At 47.2% G+C, this 17,810-nt stretch overlaps 1 protein-coding gene across 3 annotated transcripts in view; it reads right to left on the bottom strand.

The window, feature by feature from the left end:
- Positions 1-17,810, bottom strand: part of VEPH1 (ventricular zone expressed PH domain containing 1) — an 87,941-nt gene that overhangs the window by 37,893 nt on the left and 32,238 nt on the right. For 2 of the 3 annotated variants that reach the window (XM_086468201.1, XM_086468202.1), the window contains 3 exons: positions 10,108-10,328; positions 3,643-3,852; positions 2,349-2,743 (listed from right to left, as the gene is read on the bottom strand). In XM_086468201.1, the coding sequence (XP_086324327.1) occupies positions 2,349-2,743; positions 3,643-3,852; positions 10,108-10,328 (826 nt within the window). The remainder of the gene's footprint in view (positions 1-2,348; positions 2,744-3,642; positions 3,853-10,107; positions 10,329-17,810) is intronic. The other variant, XM_086468203.1, reaches the window with a different exon arrangement.

The following is a 17,810-nucleotide window of genomic DNA, read 5'->3' as shown; positions in this document are numbered from 1 at the left end:
GGAAAACCTTCAGGAGCCTCTTGCTTTCATTCCTACTGCCGCGGGTATCAGTGCCCCCAGATCTGGCTGTGCACCCAAAGGCACGCAAGCTGCTTCTGTCCTCGGTATGTCATCCTTTTGGGGATGCCACCCAGTCTCTGCTTTGCGCAAGAAGGGATTCACCACGTTCGCAGACAGCCTGCCCAAAGGTTAGACAGCCCCAGCAGCAGAAATGCAAGCGAGGGTTCGAGTTCTGTTTAAGGGACGTGAACGGACTTTGGCCCATCGTTACTTAAAAATTCTTACAACCAACATCAACGCTCTGTTGACCTGTGTGTGAGCTGCCACTTGAAAGCCCAGGAAAGGCAAGACTATTGCAAGGGTGTGGGGGGAAACTCCCACTCTCCGTTATTAGCACACTGCAGTGCAGCACATCTTGCCACTATTTCCTTCAGGTTCTTTGTTTCAGGGGAGATTGCTCTGAACTGCCTATCTTTCTGTATTTTCCATGTTTTACATATTAAATTTCCAGTTCAACAAACTCCTACATAACCCACACAAAGTTTGCCAACTATGTATATTAATATTTTCTAACACTTTTTAACCGTTTTCTAAACATCTTCTTTGCAACGTAAACCAGATACATTTGAATGGGCCTTCATAGTGTGCGGGAATCACAGGAGTCCAATAACTGCAAGGTTTTTGATGGAGTGGTTTATGTAATATCTGAAATATTGACAAAGCTGTCCCCTGCGTAATGAGCCAGACTGCATTTCTTCAACATCTTTAGAATGAGTCACATAAATCTCCTGTTCTGCACATGTGTCCTTACTCAAAGAATTTCCCTAAGAATGCTAGCTGAGGGTTTTCAGGAAATTACAATAGTTTGAATGAATTTAGAAATAGTCACATGCTTAGAACATATCATAATAGGTACTTCAGAAAGGAAACTGAGCAATACGTTTAAAAATATTCAGCGTATTGTATTTGACAAATGCAAGGTCATAGCACTCAGCACTTCAGAAGCCAGCTTGTTCGCTCTCATGTTTCCACTGTAAGTTTATGAAGCAAAAGTTTTATCATTAATTCTGCTGAATAACTATTTCAAACAGAAAACCTGGAATTTAAGATATTTAGGAAATTCTTCAGAAACGCAAGCTTTTAAAGTATATATAGTTATATCCCTTTGATGAGCGGAAACTGCTTTTCAACTTCTTGACCACTGAAAAAGTAAACCAATATTTTATCAACAAAAGTTGGTATTTGATGGACCTGAAGTTACATAGTATTAGAAGATGATGTTTTAAGTGACGGCGAATTAATTCAATTTGCTGAGACAGCAACTCTTTGCAATCAACATGGCCCATTGAAGGGCTGGGCTGTAAACAGCTCACGGCCACCAGCAAGTGGTTAGACAAACACAAATCCACGTTAAAGGAGGCGACTGCCGCTCCGTATAAGCAAGAGGCTCACAACCCAACCTCAAGCATCGACTTCAAACAGAAATATCAAAGACCCATCTTGCAGCGTATCGCCCACCTCCCCCACAGCCTCACGAAACCGGCTGTCTCGCTCTTGAAAACAAGTACCCACCGTTGGTGAAAGCAGAAAACCTTAAACAACCCCAGGGAAGCGGTGAGACGGGATCCAACCCAACCCGAAGCACGGAGGGTCTCATTCTGTTGGGCCTTCAAGGAGCTTTGTGTCCGGACGGGAACGTGCTGACCTGAGGGTCCTGACCTGCTTCATTTCTGGCGTACCTTGTAAGTCAACTGATTTAATAATACCGTGATAATGAGGACGAGACACAGATCTGCTCTAGACCAACCCAGGAGGCCGAGCAGGAGGCTCAAGTATTAGCAGTGCTTACCCACATGCCTGCGTGGCCGAGTCCAACCCATGGCACTCCGTTGCACTCCACGCCCCACGACTGTTCCTGCAGCTCCTCCGTAACTTACGGCCTGGAGCTGGGCGATATTCCCCTCGCCTGCCTGCCCTGCAGGCGTGCCCAGAGGCATAGCCAGCCCTAGCCAAGAGCCACGGCTCTTCAGCCCAGTGTGACAGTCCTGCCCTTTTCCAGAGAGCTCGGGGTCCGTTCCCTATGACAGCGAAAGGCAGCCCTCGCGTTAACCTTCGTGGGTGTCTGGGGTAGGTGAGGGCTGCACTATATCCCTGAAGGAAAAGAACAGCAGCCCTGGGAGATTTCAAAATGCTGCAATTTGTGAATGACGTTGGTTTTGGAAAACCGATGTTCCTCCCCAGCCACGAGCTCCGTGCTAGAGCATCTTTGCTACCCATTAGCTGGAACCCTGGGAGGGTTTCAGCGTAGCGTTAAAGTTCTCGTAACCAGGAAGGCTCAGACCTCTTACCTTCAATAACACACTGATCGGGGATAGGAATTTTCCTCCCCATCTCTGTGACATACGCTTTCACTTTACCCAGGTTTTCCTTCAAGTGCAAGTAGAGCTTGTCCTGGTATTCCACGGGGCTTGTCGCTGCCTCTGCGCTTCCTTCGAGGGCCTTTTCTTCGGTAGATTCTGGCAAATTTGCTGATGCCGGGTAATCGATACTTTGGTGCGAAACCAAAGAGTTTCCCAGTTGCATTGCTTCAGTATCCACGCTAAAAGGCAATCTGCCGTTTTCTTGGCTAATGCAGATCTCGGTGAAGGAGATACCAGCAGTTATCTCCCCGTTCTCCTCGTCCTGTCCACTCTCCGAGTTTACCCCCTTCGTGCGGACCGCATGCAGAGCAAGGCTTTTGGACCTGGCAGGCGATTAAGGAAAGGAAAAATGGTTTGGAATAGAGGCAGGGCACAGAAATCACCCGAACACGTGCTCTTCCGAGTTACCTCTGTGCAGCTGGTTCAGAGCTGAGCGTGGCGCTCACGTAGCCAGAGGCAAGTATCTTGCGGTAAATAGGCATTTCAAAAGCAAAACTCAAGCCACAGCTTTAATGAACAAATGAAACGCAATAATACCCACATATCACGAAATCTGCATGCTGTGGAGGGAGCTAGGCAACCTATCTGCAAGAAACCCCTAACCCCAGGACTGGAGTATACGCTTTATTGATCACATCGTAAAAATGCCATCCAGCTGCCGCTTAACTGAACCTCCGGTGCTCCGTTGCCCCGTACCTGTATGCTGAGGGTGAAGGTAGGCGGTATGACAAGGATAGGAGCGAAGTGACTGAAAGAGCAAACACTGGAGGAGGAAGAGAAGACCTCTGCTGTGAAGCTGCGGAGCACAGGCAGCCTAAGGACACCGTGGGTGCCCGTTGCTGTCTGAGCCCTTATCTCACCCAGGGTCCCGGGAGGGTCACACTCATCTCACGCAGCACAGGGGCAAAATTTGATTCAAACGTTTGATAGGTGTTGTTAGCGGTAACAGCCAAGAAAAGTCTCTGTATCTTCCTTTCTAGCAATATCTGTATGCAAATGTTTTCCCATCCCTTGTGCTGTTTTAGGGCACAGAAGTGATTAAATAAATAATTTAGAAAGATTTTATCCAGCCTTTGAATTCAGGGATATGAGACTTGGTTAAAACGAGACTTAGGATGCCCATAGGTATCATGCAAGCAGAGCAAACTCTCAATGTTGGGATAAAGCTTTATTAGAAAACTGATATTCATGAAAACCACTCACACATTTCACAGAGCCATACCTGTTAAATCTCATATCCTTCCTTTCTTCTTTAGAAACCTGGCCTAAACTGTATCTCCGCACTGAGCCAGGAGTACTGTTGTCGACGTTTATTTTCTCTTCAAAAGCCTGTATTTTAACTTGAAGCTTTTCATCTTCTTCGTTTCCATTCATAACAGATTTTAAATCATCCAGTGGCACAGGAGATTCTGTTTCAGTATCGTTTTCCATCCTAAGGAAGTAGAAAGCAGAGGTTTAGCTCTGGCACACTGTGTTCACAGCCACGCTGATGCTGCATTTCTGCCTATATTACGTCTCTGGTAAAACAGTTATATTTCAGCAGAGATTCTCTTAGAGGTTCATGAATCATTTTCAGAAACACCTTCTAGATCAACATCTCTGCCAGACGGATCAGAAACATGGAGCATCTCTGACAGCACTGGGTTACAAACTGCCTGTGCTATATCTGCATAGGCAAAACGCAGCTCATCTCCCGATAGTCCCATAGCCCAGTTTCTCAACGGAACTCAAACCATTCTCCCAAGCTTGCTAAACAGCAGCTTATTGCATTATTTGCAGAAACCAAAAGCAGAGCTAATTGCAGCGTTTATAGAAGTCTGTGGTTTTAAAGGTTTGACAAAAGTACATTCGGTTCCTACTGAATTACTGTGCTCTGAGTAAGAAAAACATCTTTTAAAACTCAGCACATGGACAGAAACAGGCTCAGGAAAAGTGCTAAGCGATGTGACCGAAGTTCAGCAAAAGAGAAATTAAGGAGTATAAATGGAGTTGTAGCACGGCAGGACAAGTCGGTTTATTTTAACTTGGATTGCTACGTTAGTAGCAAAATTCAAAGATAATTTTAAAATAAATTGAAGGGAAGCTGTTAATCTTAAAGGACAAAAAGAAATCTGCTGTCGAATATGCTGCTGCTGGTCAAAATTTGCTTTCTAGCGATCAAAATATCCTCTGACCAGTGAAAAATGTTGTCTTCACCGGAGGCCCAGCCGTGCTGCCGCAGGGGCAGTAATCGCTACCAGCCAAAGCCCTAGGGCGCAGCAGAAACCCTCTGCAGCAGGGTCCTGGTGTGCAAGGTCCACCACGCCAACCCAGGGCAAGGGGAGGCACACTGGTGTCCCCCCCACCCTGCCCCAAGTGTTCCCATGCCCAAACCCACGTTTCCTAGATCAGGGCGTCCAGCCCGAGCGCTGGCTTCCCCAAACCAGGGCTGCGGAAAACGGGGATTGCTGGGTTCCTGCGCAGCTCCCAGCGAGACTCAGCTCCGCTGAATATCGGGCCATTTGCCAGAAACCCAAACCTTGGGTGCCTGTGCTCCCCCTTGAAGATGCTGCTTGGCCTTTCTGCAGCAGCAGCAGGACAGAATTTCCCCGGGGACCAACTGCACGCTGGGGCAAAAGCACCGTTGCTCCTTCCCCCCTTCTTCAGGGAGGTGCCTTCTGCTGGGGATTCGTACGTTCCCGCCTTACTCCTGCAACTGTGCGGTAACTGGACCAAAAATTCAGGAAGGCAGTACAGAGGCAAGCAGAAATCTCTTGGAGAATTAAGGGGTGTTTGACAGTATTGACTGTAAACCTACCCACAGCTCTAAAACAAGCTCATTTTGCTTCCGACCGTTTCTTTGGTTGTTTTTTCTTTCCTGACTAGCAAACATCTGAATAGCTCAATCTGTAAAATATGGATATGGAAAGCCACAAATGAGAGTTTTAACACAGCAGTTTCAAAGCAGTGGAGTCCCAACAAGTCATGCTCACAGTCGGGAAGCCTATTAAAAACTCACAAATACTGCAAATTACTAATCGTAGAAATAAAAAAGCACATTTTAAAAAAAAACCCAAAAAACCCAAAAAAACCCAAACCCAGCCACAAATACTGCACCACAAAATGCACTCTCTCATTTGTTTTGATAAAGGCAGTTCAGGATATTTCTCAGGGGAGTTGGCAAGTTTCGTCTTGTTTTTTTTTTTTGATGTAGGCAGGATCTCATAATATATTAACACTGCAGAACACTGAAAAAAAAAAAAAATTCTTCTGTAATAAAGAACCTCGGTATGACCTTTACTAACAAATCTTTCTGGAGATGTGGGACAAGATTTAATTTATTAGAAAGCTGTCACTCCAACATAACTCTCAACACTGCTCCCATTGTGGGAACTAAGCGCTAAGAAAAATGTCTGTAACATACCTAAACACATCTAAAGCCCTCTGGCTACAGAGAGGGGATTGATGGACTGATGGGGTTTATGAATGACAGACCCAAGCAAGCCTTGATGGTGCTAGGAAATAAAAATGGGCTTTTATACCAGCACCTTTCGTTCCACCATTCTCCCGTTGAGCTCGGATGGCTTTGTGAGAGAAATACAAGAAAACGCTTCTGCTAAAGAGTCACGTTAACAAATCCTGCTTGCCCCACGGAACGCAGCAGTAAGTCAGCGCGTACAGGGCCCATCGCTGCCTGGTGCTCCTCAAGCCACCACCTCAGTTTTGACCCCATTGGTGCCCGGGATTTCAGAGCAACTGCAAGCCCTGTGGGAGGGAGGGAGGGAGAGCACCCAGTCCCGGGCATGCCCCCAGCGGACCGCTTGCTCTCACGTGTACTAATTTGGCTCCCCTCAGTTCCCAGGAAGCCAAAAGCACATACCCCCAAGCGAAATGTTCAATGAAGCCTCCACCCCACGCCCAACGGGATGCCTGGCAGGCCTTCCTGCTGGCCTGCCCTTCCAGCAACAGTAAAATAAACTATTGTTTGAAACCTTGGCAAGAGACATTCGGTACATTGCTGAGGTTGCTGGAGCAGGAGCAGCTGACGCCAAAGCTCAGCCTGTTTTCAAGAGGAAAAGGATGCACAAACCTACTGAGAAATCATAAGGACCAGCCTTGCAAAGATAGTACCATGCTACTCATCGTTTTGCTGCTTTTAAATTCTCTGTAGAAAGAGATCTAAGTATACAGGTCAGCAAGGCAAGGGTGTTGTAGTGATTTGAAGACCATTTCTCCAGGCCACCAGCGCCATTATCAACATCACTGGTCAGGTGCTTAAAATCGGAAAAAGGGCATACACAAATAGAAATTGCTAAAAATACACTCGAGATGGGATTGCTTCCAGCCCTTCAACTCTGCGTGGACGGAGGCAACACGAGTAGATCAAGTGTGGGGGTCTTGTGGTTCGTCAAGGTACACGCATAATCACCTCCTCAAATACCATGGACACGCAGGTTTGAAGAAGGCAGGGGGTTGATAGCAATGGTGATCTCAAAACCTCTGGCTCACGGTTGGGAAGCCCCTCAAGAGCTTCCAAATATTGCTAGGAACGATCGCAGAGATATCGTCAGCCAGATAACGTTCCAGGCTGAGGTGCCAGAGGGAGCTGGAGGCTGCATCCTCCGGCACGTCACAGGCAGCACCGCTCGCAGCCTCCGCACTCGTGGGTGCTAATGGGGGAGCCCAGGACAGTTTAATAGCTGGCCTGCCTGCGGGGTCGCTGCTCCGAGGGGACAGGCAGGACACGGAGCGGCAAGGGGTGTGGATGCTTCGTGCAGAAGACTTCTCGGTGCCTGCACTGAATTAAATCACACCGTAGTGTGACTTTACAAGGGCACGTGGTGATGGGAGGAGGGGTAACGGTTTCAAACTGAAAGAGGGGAGAGTGAGATGAGATATGAGGAAGAAATTCTTCCCCGTGAGGGTGGTGAGGCCCTGGCACAGGCTGCCCAGAGCAGCCGTGGCTGCCCCCTCCCTGGCAGGGCTCAAGGCCAGGCTGGATGGGGCTGGGAGCAGCCTGGTCTGGTGGGAGGTGTCCCTGCCATGGCAGGGGGTTGGAACTGGGTGGTCTCCAAGGTCCCTTCCAACCCAAACCATTCTGTGGTTCTACGATTGTCCCTTACCAACACAGGAAAGTCTTAGATGCTATTACACCTCTCTTCACCACTACAAATGCTGATTTAAAGAAGGACAAATACTGTAGGAAAATGAAAGGCAAAGGAATGATAAAGGAATGCTCAATGATGCCATGTGCTAGACCCGTCCTCTCCTTTAAGAAGAAAGGATAATTTCAACCAGCCACTACACAAAAACAACCAGCACTGGTATAGCCTGTCACGTTATGTTCTTACCCAGAACGAGGGCTTGGAAGCGTCATCAAATTTTCTTTCTTTCCTTTCTTGCCTTCTTTTAATTGACCGTGCTATACTTGTAGGTTGGATCAGTCCATTAAAAAGCCGTACATGTTCTTAAAAAGCACCTCTGAGACTGAATAACTTGCAATTTTGTGACAGTAAGGGGCAACAGAGCATCGCATGGTTTTAATTACGCTCTTCACTAACTGCATGTAAAATTCCCTATGTCAAACAACTCCAAGCCAGCCATCGCTCTGAAGAAATCAGTTTATTCTTATGTAAACACATGATTCTGGAAGGGATGGTTATAATCCAGCCACACATTTTAAAATCCTGTTTTCCTTTCACAGCATAAATACTCTGGATTGCTGCTCTATAAAAACCACTGCAGTTCAGTAACAGCAGCAGCTCTGGAGCTAGGAGGGTATTTATGCTAGTACAAGTCAGAAGGAATTCTGCTTAATCAGTGCAGAACGCTCATTTTTAGCCTTAACTGCTGCGCCATACTTATTCTTGTCCGACTTAGCCAATACTTTGCTTGACACAGGCCTGAAAAGTAAAACCAAATACCTAAAAAGCATGATTGTGAAAAATCAGTATTTCACTGTGATCTCCCGTAGCCACGTTGAGATCACAAGATGATGGCAGCTGCAAGCAGCCAGGTCATGGGAGACTGAAAAATATTATCATTCCCTCCCTTCTCCTCCCCCAGACTCTCCACCCAAAGAGTATTTTGCATCTGTGACCAAACTCACGCAGATGAAGAAGCTTCTACTCCTTGGCAAGGCGAGTCCTTAACAATGGGGAGTTTTAGAGAGAAAGGGGGAAACGCAGCAACAACATTTTAATGAAAACCTTTTCTTGCTTTTACCACTTTTTTATCAGCTCTAGAGATAAATGTTAAGCACCGAAGATAATAAAGAATAGGAATAGCACAACATTTAGCAAATAAAGTAATTTTTCTACCATAAATCGAGCGACCACGATGGGCTGTGTGAATAATAGTTATGCTTTGTTACTGAAGCCTCAATTCCTGTCCTGCTTCACGGCAGCTCCCAGAATACATGACACCCTTCTGGTCCCCTTCACTAAGTGCCATCTGGCGTACCCTTCCTCACAGCTGAAATGTGTATGCCATTTCATGCGCGCTTTGCTATCTCCAAGTGGGTTTTTTCACATTCCATAAAAGTGCCGAGGGCTCGATGTCAGCTGGGGTTTCTGCCACCAGGTGCAGTCTGGATGTTTCTCACAGCCTTGTTGTAAAACAAGGGACTATATCAGGGTTCCTCTCCTTTTTCATTTTTAACTCTCTCCAGGATACCAATTAATTGTTTCTCGAATGACCTCAATGTTTTGGCTCCAACTCTACAAGTCTGTCTCCAAGGCTGTCCTTCATGGTTATGAGTTTTCTGACATCTGTGTTAAATTTTTTCAAAGAATTACTGTTCCTTTGTGCCCTCTTGACCTATTTCAGTACACACGATGCTAACTATAAGTCTCCCCCTAGTTAAAAGTGACCACCACCATATATTTAATTAACACTTACTTTCGTACTCTGATGAATGCAGCAAGGCTCGCAATGCTTTAACCTTAGGATCCGCATTTAAAAGAAGCTGAGTGAGCAGAACACCTTTTTGTAGAAGCTTGAGAAATTTTTTTTGGACTTTTTTTTTTTTCTTTAGCAAACCTTTATCAGGGAGCTACGCCAGTCATTGTTCTCACCAGCTTCAGCGGTTATCTTCCAGCATAAGCTCAATGATAATTGTGTAGCCTGACTTCACCGATTTATTTTTAACTGAAGCTTTTTAGATTGCCTTCGTCTACTTATCTGACACATGGCTTTCTTCCTATGCTTTAAGTGCTAAAACTTGAACAGCTTCTTTATTGCTCAGTGCCAAATGACGCAATTTCTGTTGCACGATGTTCAGAGGTCATTCTGCCTGGTAGCATGAAGCTGGTGTCTGCAGAGCACCTACAGCTCTTACCGCCAGCCTTTAATTACAGATTTTGCTTTAGTGTCAGTCGTCCTTACGCTTGCATTTGAAAGGCATACCTCAGGTTACTTCTACAAGTAAGGGTGTTGCCCATCAGGTGTCTGTAAACTGTTTTGTATGCTTCCCTCACCCTGTAAATAACACAATCCAAAGGCTGAGTGAGCGTATACTGGAATGACACAAGACAGATATCAAGACGAACGTGAAAATGGCAACGTAGCCACTTGCAGGAACGGCAGTACATCTTGCTTTCAGCTGATCGTTCATTCAGAGCAACTGGAATACGTTCAATATAAATTTATGCTGCCTCCCACAGCCGTGGAGATGGCTGTGGCTTTATCATACAAAAACTAGCTTTACCTAGCTCCGGACGCGTTGTCGCTCTCTAGCTGTCGGACGAGGAGCTTGGCTATGGCAGTGAAGCTGTTGCTCATGCGGTAGATATCCCTGCTCTGGGTGCCCAAGATGCTCGAGAAGGTGTCAGTGAGACTCTTAATTTCCAGCAAAAGAATATGGTGAAACGAGTGCTCCATGTTGGCCAGCTGGTTCACCAAGTACATCAGGCATATTCTGGCTCGCTCCTAGACGACACGAGGAAATAAGAACAATTTTAAACAAAGGAATTCATTGTTTGCTGGTGCAAGGGAGGTTTGTGCGCATGCTGCTGATTAAAGCGTTGTCGTTGGGCAATAGCGGCTACCCCACGAGAACTACCGAAAAGGCAGCTGCATCAAACCCAGAGTTCACTTTTCTGTGCTACTGACATTCCATTTATTCCTCTTGGCATTACCTAACCCGGCCTAACGTCACTACACCTTGTCTCCTCCTCAGACCTAGAGTCAGAGTCCCTCCAGCCTCTTTGAAGGGCTCTGCGTGGCTCTAGGGCGGTAGATCAGCCTGGCTCAGCGACCAGAGCACCAGCAGCAGACCTCGCTGCTGCCCTTTCGTCTGATAAGCCTTACGAGCCTGGCCAAGCTACTTCACCTCCCTAGATCCAGTTTCTGTGCCCTTTTTTCGCTTTATTCTGTGCTGTTTGTGGCAGGCAAACACTCTTGTAAGGGGCCAAGCACTTGCGCTGCTCCAGTTCACAGGGTCTTCACCCCAGACTCTTCTTCCTCACGCCCATACCCAACGTGTCGCACACTGAGCTGACGCAGGCATCGGCACGGACACAAAGACGTTATAGCCCGCGGCAGAGCTCAGCTCAGCAGACCCCGCGGCTCACGTCTGCACTGGTTTGTGGCACTGGGCGACCCATGACCGACTGCGGTTTTGTGTCTTCGCTGTAGGAACGGGCTGACGTCCAGACCTGTGCTCTGTCCCTGCTCCTCTCCGCTCCATAACTGTAAATAACCAAGGGTCACCGGGCAATTGCAGTGAATTCGGCATATGCTGTTAGCTGTTACAAATGCTTTGCCAGGAGCGAAGATCTATTTTCCAGATCATAAAACATTTCCCAATCAGGACTTCCTTTCTGGAGCGGTTGGGTGTTGCTGATTTGCTATATTTAGCAGTGTCATCTAAGAGCCTGTCGTCACCGGTGCTACCCAGACCGAGCGGGACTCCTCCGGCACGGCGCCGGCAGCGGAGCGAGGTGCGGCGGGCAGGAGCGGAGGGACTATCAGCATCTCTCCTCGCTAATGGCAAGAGGTTAAAGTACCTCGTAAATCACAGGGGCTCTCTCCTTTCATAGCAATTCATTTAGGAGCAACCCTCAGATTAGACCCACGGCTAACACTGCCACAAAGAGAAGTTTAAAATGAGATTTCGTTTTAAGATCTCGTCAGACGCGATAAGGCGCTGTCTGGCAGCTGTATCCATCACTACCGACGCGCTGAAGCCTGATATGCCCTCCGTAGCCAAAGTTTTGCTAGCCAATTTTTCAGGGGGATGTGATCTCGCCAATTCATCAGCAAGATGACACCCCCCCCCCCCAAATCAGGATTAAAGGGGCTGTTTCAGATCATAATATTAAACATGCAAATATTTTCTAGGGAAGATACTTTATCATCTCTGCTTGGCAAGGGCACACGACTCCAGTTGCAGCTATTTCCGTAGGCACGTGTACAAATTCACATATGAAACAGAAACCCCGAAGGTGAAGAAGCACATTAGGGTGCCTCTGTTTTAATTGCCCTAAGTGCATCATGTTCCACAGTCCTAAAAATATCTAAGTGGGGAAAGCAGCAGAGCAAGCAGCAATTAACTGAGGAGCTCATATCAGATCCTCCGCTGGGGTAGCCGGGTATGGCTCCGCTCAGTGAAACCCACTGTTAAGGAAATTGGGAGATATTTTGCTTTTGGAGCCTGTGCTGAAATGCAAGCAATGGCAAAAATAAAAAAATCCTCTTCTTCCCAAGGAAAGGAGGGGGAGTTGTGTGCCATACACATACTCCAAACACCGCGGGGCAAGAGCATTATTGCCTCTTCTCTTCTGGGACCTTGTAACAGGAGAGAAAAAATTGCTGAAAGTTTGATTCCAAATACAGCTGGGCCATAAAAATACATGGGGGACTTTGGCAGAACATGGCCCGAGCATCACAAGCAAGACATTTTTTGAAAAAAAAAGTCAACTTATTTCAAACAAAAGAGGATCTGCCACACCGTGCCATGACAGAGATAAATGAGAGAAGCGTTTCAGACAAATTGCTTCGCCTCAGCCATATGGGGGAAAACTACAGCTCCAGCCTCGGATGGGCTGGGCTGGTGTGACGGAACGAGCTTTTTCCTCAATGGCTTGAAAGAGGTTGACTTTTTGGTACATATTCACCAGTTTATTTGGAAGACGATCCTCCTTCCAAGAGATAAACACAGGCTCAATTAACATTTAAAACACATTTTTGTTTCCTAAACAAACTGTGCAGCAGACGTAACTGGAAGAGAAATTTTGACCATTTTCATGTCACTTTGATCCAGCTGGAGTGTCTCCAGCCATGCTGAAATGCTGCTACTCGCCTGGAGTGAGGTAAAAGAACAATAAACTCTACTGAGTAATATAATATGTAACTGTTATACAAAACAAAATTACAGCAAAATAGCTCAACATGAAAGCAGTCATTATCCCTGCCACAATTTTTAGCCAAAAAAATTTCAGAAAGCCTATTTGGATGTACATAACCCATTGTTATTTTAACTATGCTTATTTTATGTATTTTTTTCATAAGCATCCCTTGCATTTTATGGCATCGCCTCTGCCAGTAGGTGAAGATCTAAAATACAAGCAACGAGGTGTGGCAAAGTGTTTTGCTTTATCTTAAAATCAGGCTCAGGAGACTACAAAAAGAGAACACCAGGCTTTCAGAAGTAACTCGGATTTCCAGTTGGTTCAAAACATACTGGAAAATAAATTGTTAAAATGTTCCACTGACCTATGCCCCAAGACGGCGTTTTGCTTTGCACAAATTTATGGTTAAGGGACAAGGTCTGATTTCAGCTTCACCCATGAGACTGTCCCCGACATCAACAGAAGCGGCGTGTATAAACAAGGGGGCAACCTTTAAAATAAAGAGATCTCTTTTCAGCCAAACCTCTCATCTCTCCAGGGGTCTGTCTGAACTGCCAAGGTGGAGAGAGCAGTTCAGTGAAAGCACAAGAGGTTGCTTCTAGAAGCCAGCAGAAAGGACTTTCTGCTCATATCTGCAGTCTATACCATGAAGGGCCAAGCCTCAATCCTTGCCACCTCTTTTCCCCAAGTAAACCTCCCAGTGAAATAAAATACCAATAAAGAAAATTCCAACGTTACCATTGTCGTTTCATTTCCCACTTGTTTTGCTTGGCTGGGAAGGGGGTGCTGATGCTGGTTCACATCGATAAGTAAGAACTGGCAGCGTATCTGTAACACGGCTCCGTTACAGGAATAGGGAGAGGGGGAGAAGTGACAACAGAGGTTTTCAGGAAGGCATCGCCACGGTGGGCTGCAAGGCCAGACCATCAGCAGTGCGTGTGCCCACAGGGACCATTTCGCTGCTTGCGCGTTTCTACCTGGACCTGATCTACACAAATCACCTGGCTGCTGCGATGCTTGGAACTTCGCAGTTACGCTTTGAGATCAGAGTATTGTTTTAATTCTTTCTTGTGGGTGTGCTCATTGTTATATACGAAGCCTGTAAGATCCATCCAGCTTTTACGATGCCAAATGCGTTTCTGCTTATTTTATCGCAGGCTGATTGTCTGCATTGCAGCCAGCGATGCCCCATACATCAGAGAAATCCGTGGCATTGTTTTTACCTCTCAAGAAGCCTGATCTGCATGGGAGATCCCAGAGACACGACCTGTCTCTTGGCTCGCAGTAGGGTGGGGGCGAAATCTGCAAAAGGAACCGCCAAAGTAAAGCAAACAAACCTTTACAAGGGAAAAGGAGGACTACGAGAGATCCACTGTATTACTAAACACAAGAATCACAAGGACCCTTCGGTCACCACATCCGATCTGACGCAAGCCCAGGCAATTGCAGGCCAACGAGTGTCTTGCCAAAGTAGCTCCTCATACCCCCACAAAACTGTGGGCCACAAAGCACTCAAGTTCCCTGAAATACAATAAAAAATCCTTAGGGTAAAGAGACAGAACTCACAAGCAGAAGGTGAGAGAAAGACCATCAGTGGTAACATGTGTGAAGGAAGAGGGGACTGGCTACGTGAACGCGGGGCAGCAAACCGCACCCCACATCACAAAAGAGGCAGAAGCCCCAGGAAACAAAAGTGTCCGATGGATAAAATGGGAAACTTCTTATGCAACTCTAGCATAAGTTTTGCACCCAAAACAGTGACTAGCCTTGGCTCCAGCGTGCAATGCCCAGCCACCACCCAAGCACATCTTAAGGCTCCTCCTGCACTATTTACACCAGAGGGAACAACCAAACGGGCAGCATGGCACTGCCGGAAGCACATCCAAGCCCTTCAAGAGCCACAGTGATGAATACACACTGCTCCCCACCGAGGAAAGGCAGGAGGCACCAGGTCTTTCAGCAGAGAGCAGCGGTGCTGGCAGAGGCGGCTCACTGGCAGGGCTGGGACATCAGCGCTTCAAGACCTACTTGCTCCTCAGGATGCCCCAACGCTCCTGTACATGGTGCTTGGCCTTCTCCTCACCTGGAGAGCTTACCTTTGTTTTCACACCAACACGTTCTCCCTGGCTTGAGGCACAGCATTAAGAGCCTCTTTCTGCCACCCCAGCCCTGCTGCCCAGCCCAAAGGAGGCAGGACAGAGTGGGGACAACCTCCAGAGAAGATCCAGCGTTGAGGTGTCACAGGGCGTGTAACCTGCGTCCAGGGGACAGCGTTGTGCAAGCCTACCACTGAAGTCAGGAGCTCAAAGGTGACTGCAGAAACAAAATCAAGTCACTGGGGCACTGGTAACTACTTGGACATTTCAATCAGGGCAGATCTTCCACAATTCAGAATTATTCACGCTGTCTTTTCAGGAAGCAAAACAAGCGAGGAGAGGAGCCGTTCATCGTTAGAAAAGTCACCTCTGCCACCCTTTGCGCGTTGTTTTTGTCAAGGTTTTTGATTATCTAGCGCAAGGTCACCCGGCTGCCTCTCACACAGAGCCCCCGACAAACCCGTGCCATCTCTGCAAACCCGCAGTGCCCGTGGCAGCCGAGCAGGCTGGAATGCAGCCTGCTGCTGAGTCAGCAGCTGGCAGCTTCTTAGGGAAATAAGACACGTGACACGGGACATAGTGCTGGTTACCCCACACTTACAAGGGAGACATTGGAGATTAATTATTCAATGTAGGCTTGCCCAGGCTGCGCGTGTAACACTTGGCAGCTACATGTATCCGCACAAAACAACAGATTAAAAAATAGAAGGAGAAAATGTTCTGCAAATCATTTATTTGTAAACTTTACTGTAGGCTATAATTTCCGGCAATATACGAAATACATGTCCAGTTGCCCTTGCTTGTTCTTGGTGTTGGTGTAAAACAATAACAACAACAAAAGGCAAAATAAATTCAGTCCCTATTAAGTAGCAGAACACAGCAGAAAAGGGGAGACACTCACGTGGGAAGAGCTGGTCCAACATGCTAAAATACAGAATCCGAATTAAAATCCTTAAATTCTGATCCCAGCTGTGCTCATTTGAGGATTTGCTAGTTATAACCTGTAAAGCTTCTAGGAGACGTTGACCCTTAAGAACTAAACGCAGAACAATCTGTGGTCAGCTGCAGTTGTTCTAAAGGTAAATTTTGCTGGGGTGATGTAAGTAAACGAGGAGAGAACAGAAAGCCTCATTTAGCTCACAGTCTTCCATGGGATTTTGGCTTCTCCCCCCCGCCCCGAAATAAGATTAACAAAGCCAAACCAGATCTGGTTTTGATTCATACAAGATAAATTACATTTTAAATGAATATAAAGCTCAAGATCAGCAGAAACGGCAAGTGTATGTTTTCCTGTGCTGCACCCACAGTGATGCGTTGCCCAGCCAATGCACGCTCCAAACTCAGTGCCAAAGGAGAAAGGCTTGCCCTTATTGCACCACACCCCTCCATGCCAGCGAAGGGGCTGCTCCCGACCCTCTTCCCAACGCCCCACGCAGCTTCTCCCTGCTTCCCCCCCAGGCTCCCCCACTCCACAGCATCCCCTTAAATCAGCACAACCGTCTCAGCGCACAGCACCACGAGACAATTCTGAACTACGCAAAAGGTTGCCAAGGAACATTTCCCCTTAAACTTCCCCGTGTTCCTCATGTGTCTTGGTTTACCTTCAGCGACACGTAACCGGGCATAACGCACCCTGACGCCCTACGATGGCTTTGCCCGACACCGGGGTAGGAGATAAGCTTCAAGCTGCGCCGCGGGTCCTTTGTCGTCGAGCAGAGCCGTTGCCCGAAAGCACCGACAGCTGCCAGCGAGCTGCAGCACGGGGCGCAGAGCCTAACCCCCCAACAACACCCGCTCCCGCGGTTCAAGGGACTAACTTTGGTTAGGGGCCAAAAGAAACCATTTTCTCTGGAGAGGAAAGTCTCTCCGGAGATTCTCTGATGACCACTACCATCGATGAGAGCGCATCGTGATCTGTATCTAAGCAAGTAAATAGAAGAACTGTCATCTTAAAGGCAGAAGATGAACATATGGAGGATTTTCCCCCGCACAGCAAAATGGTGCCACTTTTCTCCCCTCCTCCCTCCAAACTGGCCTCCAGCGGAGTCAGAGGAAGGACAAGCAAAAGGTCTGATTCAAAGGCAAAGCCTAGAGCGCAATCTCTAGCCTTTATGCAGCCAAACTCCGGCTGACTTAGCGCGAGTTTTGCCTCAAGGATCACTGAAAGGACACGGAAACTGCAGGATTCAGCTCCTTGCTGAAATAAATCACCCAGGTTACTGTATGGCAGGCCTCAGTGCCACACTTCAGCAAACGGTTAGATTTATAACATCCCATCCATTTTCTGCTATATAGTCGAGTTCTGTCCCAGCCATAAAAATTTGAATTATTTACCAGAAACACTTTGAGTTCAGCAGAACGTTATTTTTGCCTTTACAGAACCGCGATTTCAGGTGGAATGAAAATATCTATTAACAGTGGTGAAAGGCACGTAAGCTCATAGCTGGGAATGAAAATAAAATCCCATTAAAAATCATGATGTGTCATAAGTCTAAACACTTCGGTGTCCTCAGGACACCCAAGGTCTTGAGCAATCGGGTAGTTCACAAGCTCGCGGTGGTAATCTCCTCCCGGTGGGATTTTTAGGAGCTGAGGATAGCAGCAGGGCCAGAAGGGTCTCATCGGGGTCTAAGGCATTTCCCAGTCCCAGCAGGACAGAGCTAACATGGGATCTTCAGCAGCAGCATCCCTCACTGCGGGGGACACAGGGATCTTTGGGCTGCTCCTCGGAGCTGGTATTTTGGGGAGGGCAGGGGGCTCCAGGACCTGAGATCTGCCCAACGGTTTCTGCTCACGGCACCTGCATTAGGTGAGCGTCGTTCCGACATCCAGACCACACAGTTACGACTAAAGCAAAAACTTCATTCAGTGCAAACTCGTTACGCTGCCACGAAACTCCCGTCATTTTTTAGGAGCTTGTCACTGTAAATCCTTTTTAGGCATAATGTTCCCATTGGGTCAGA

The sequence above is a fragment of the Leptosomus discolor genome, chromosome 7 (assembly GCF_034619465.1).
Source record: "Leptosomus discolor isolate bLepDis1 chromosome 7, bLepDis1.hap2, whole genome shotgun sequence".
NCBI classification, from domain to species: domain Eukaryota; kingdom Metazoa; phylum Chordata; class Aves; order Leptosomiformes; family Leptosomidae; genus Leptosomus; species Leptosomus discolor.
This window is presented reverse-complemented; position numbering and strand designations above follow the sequence as displayed.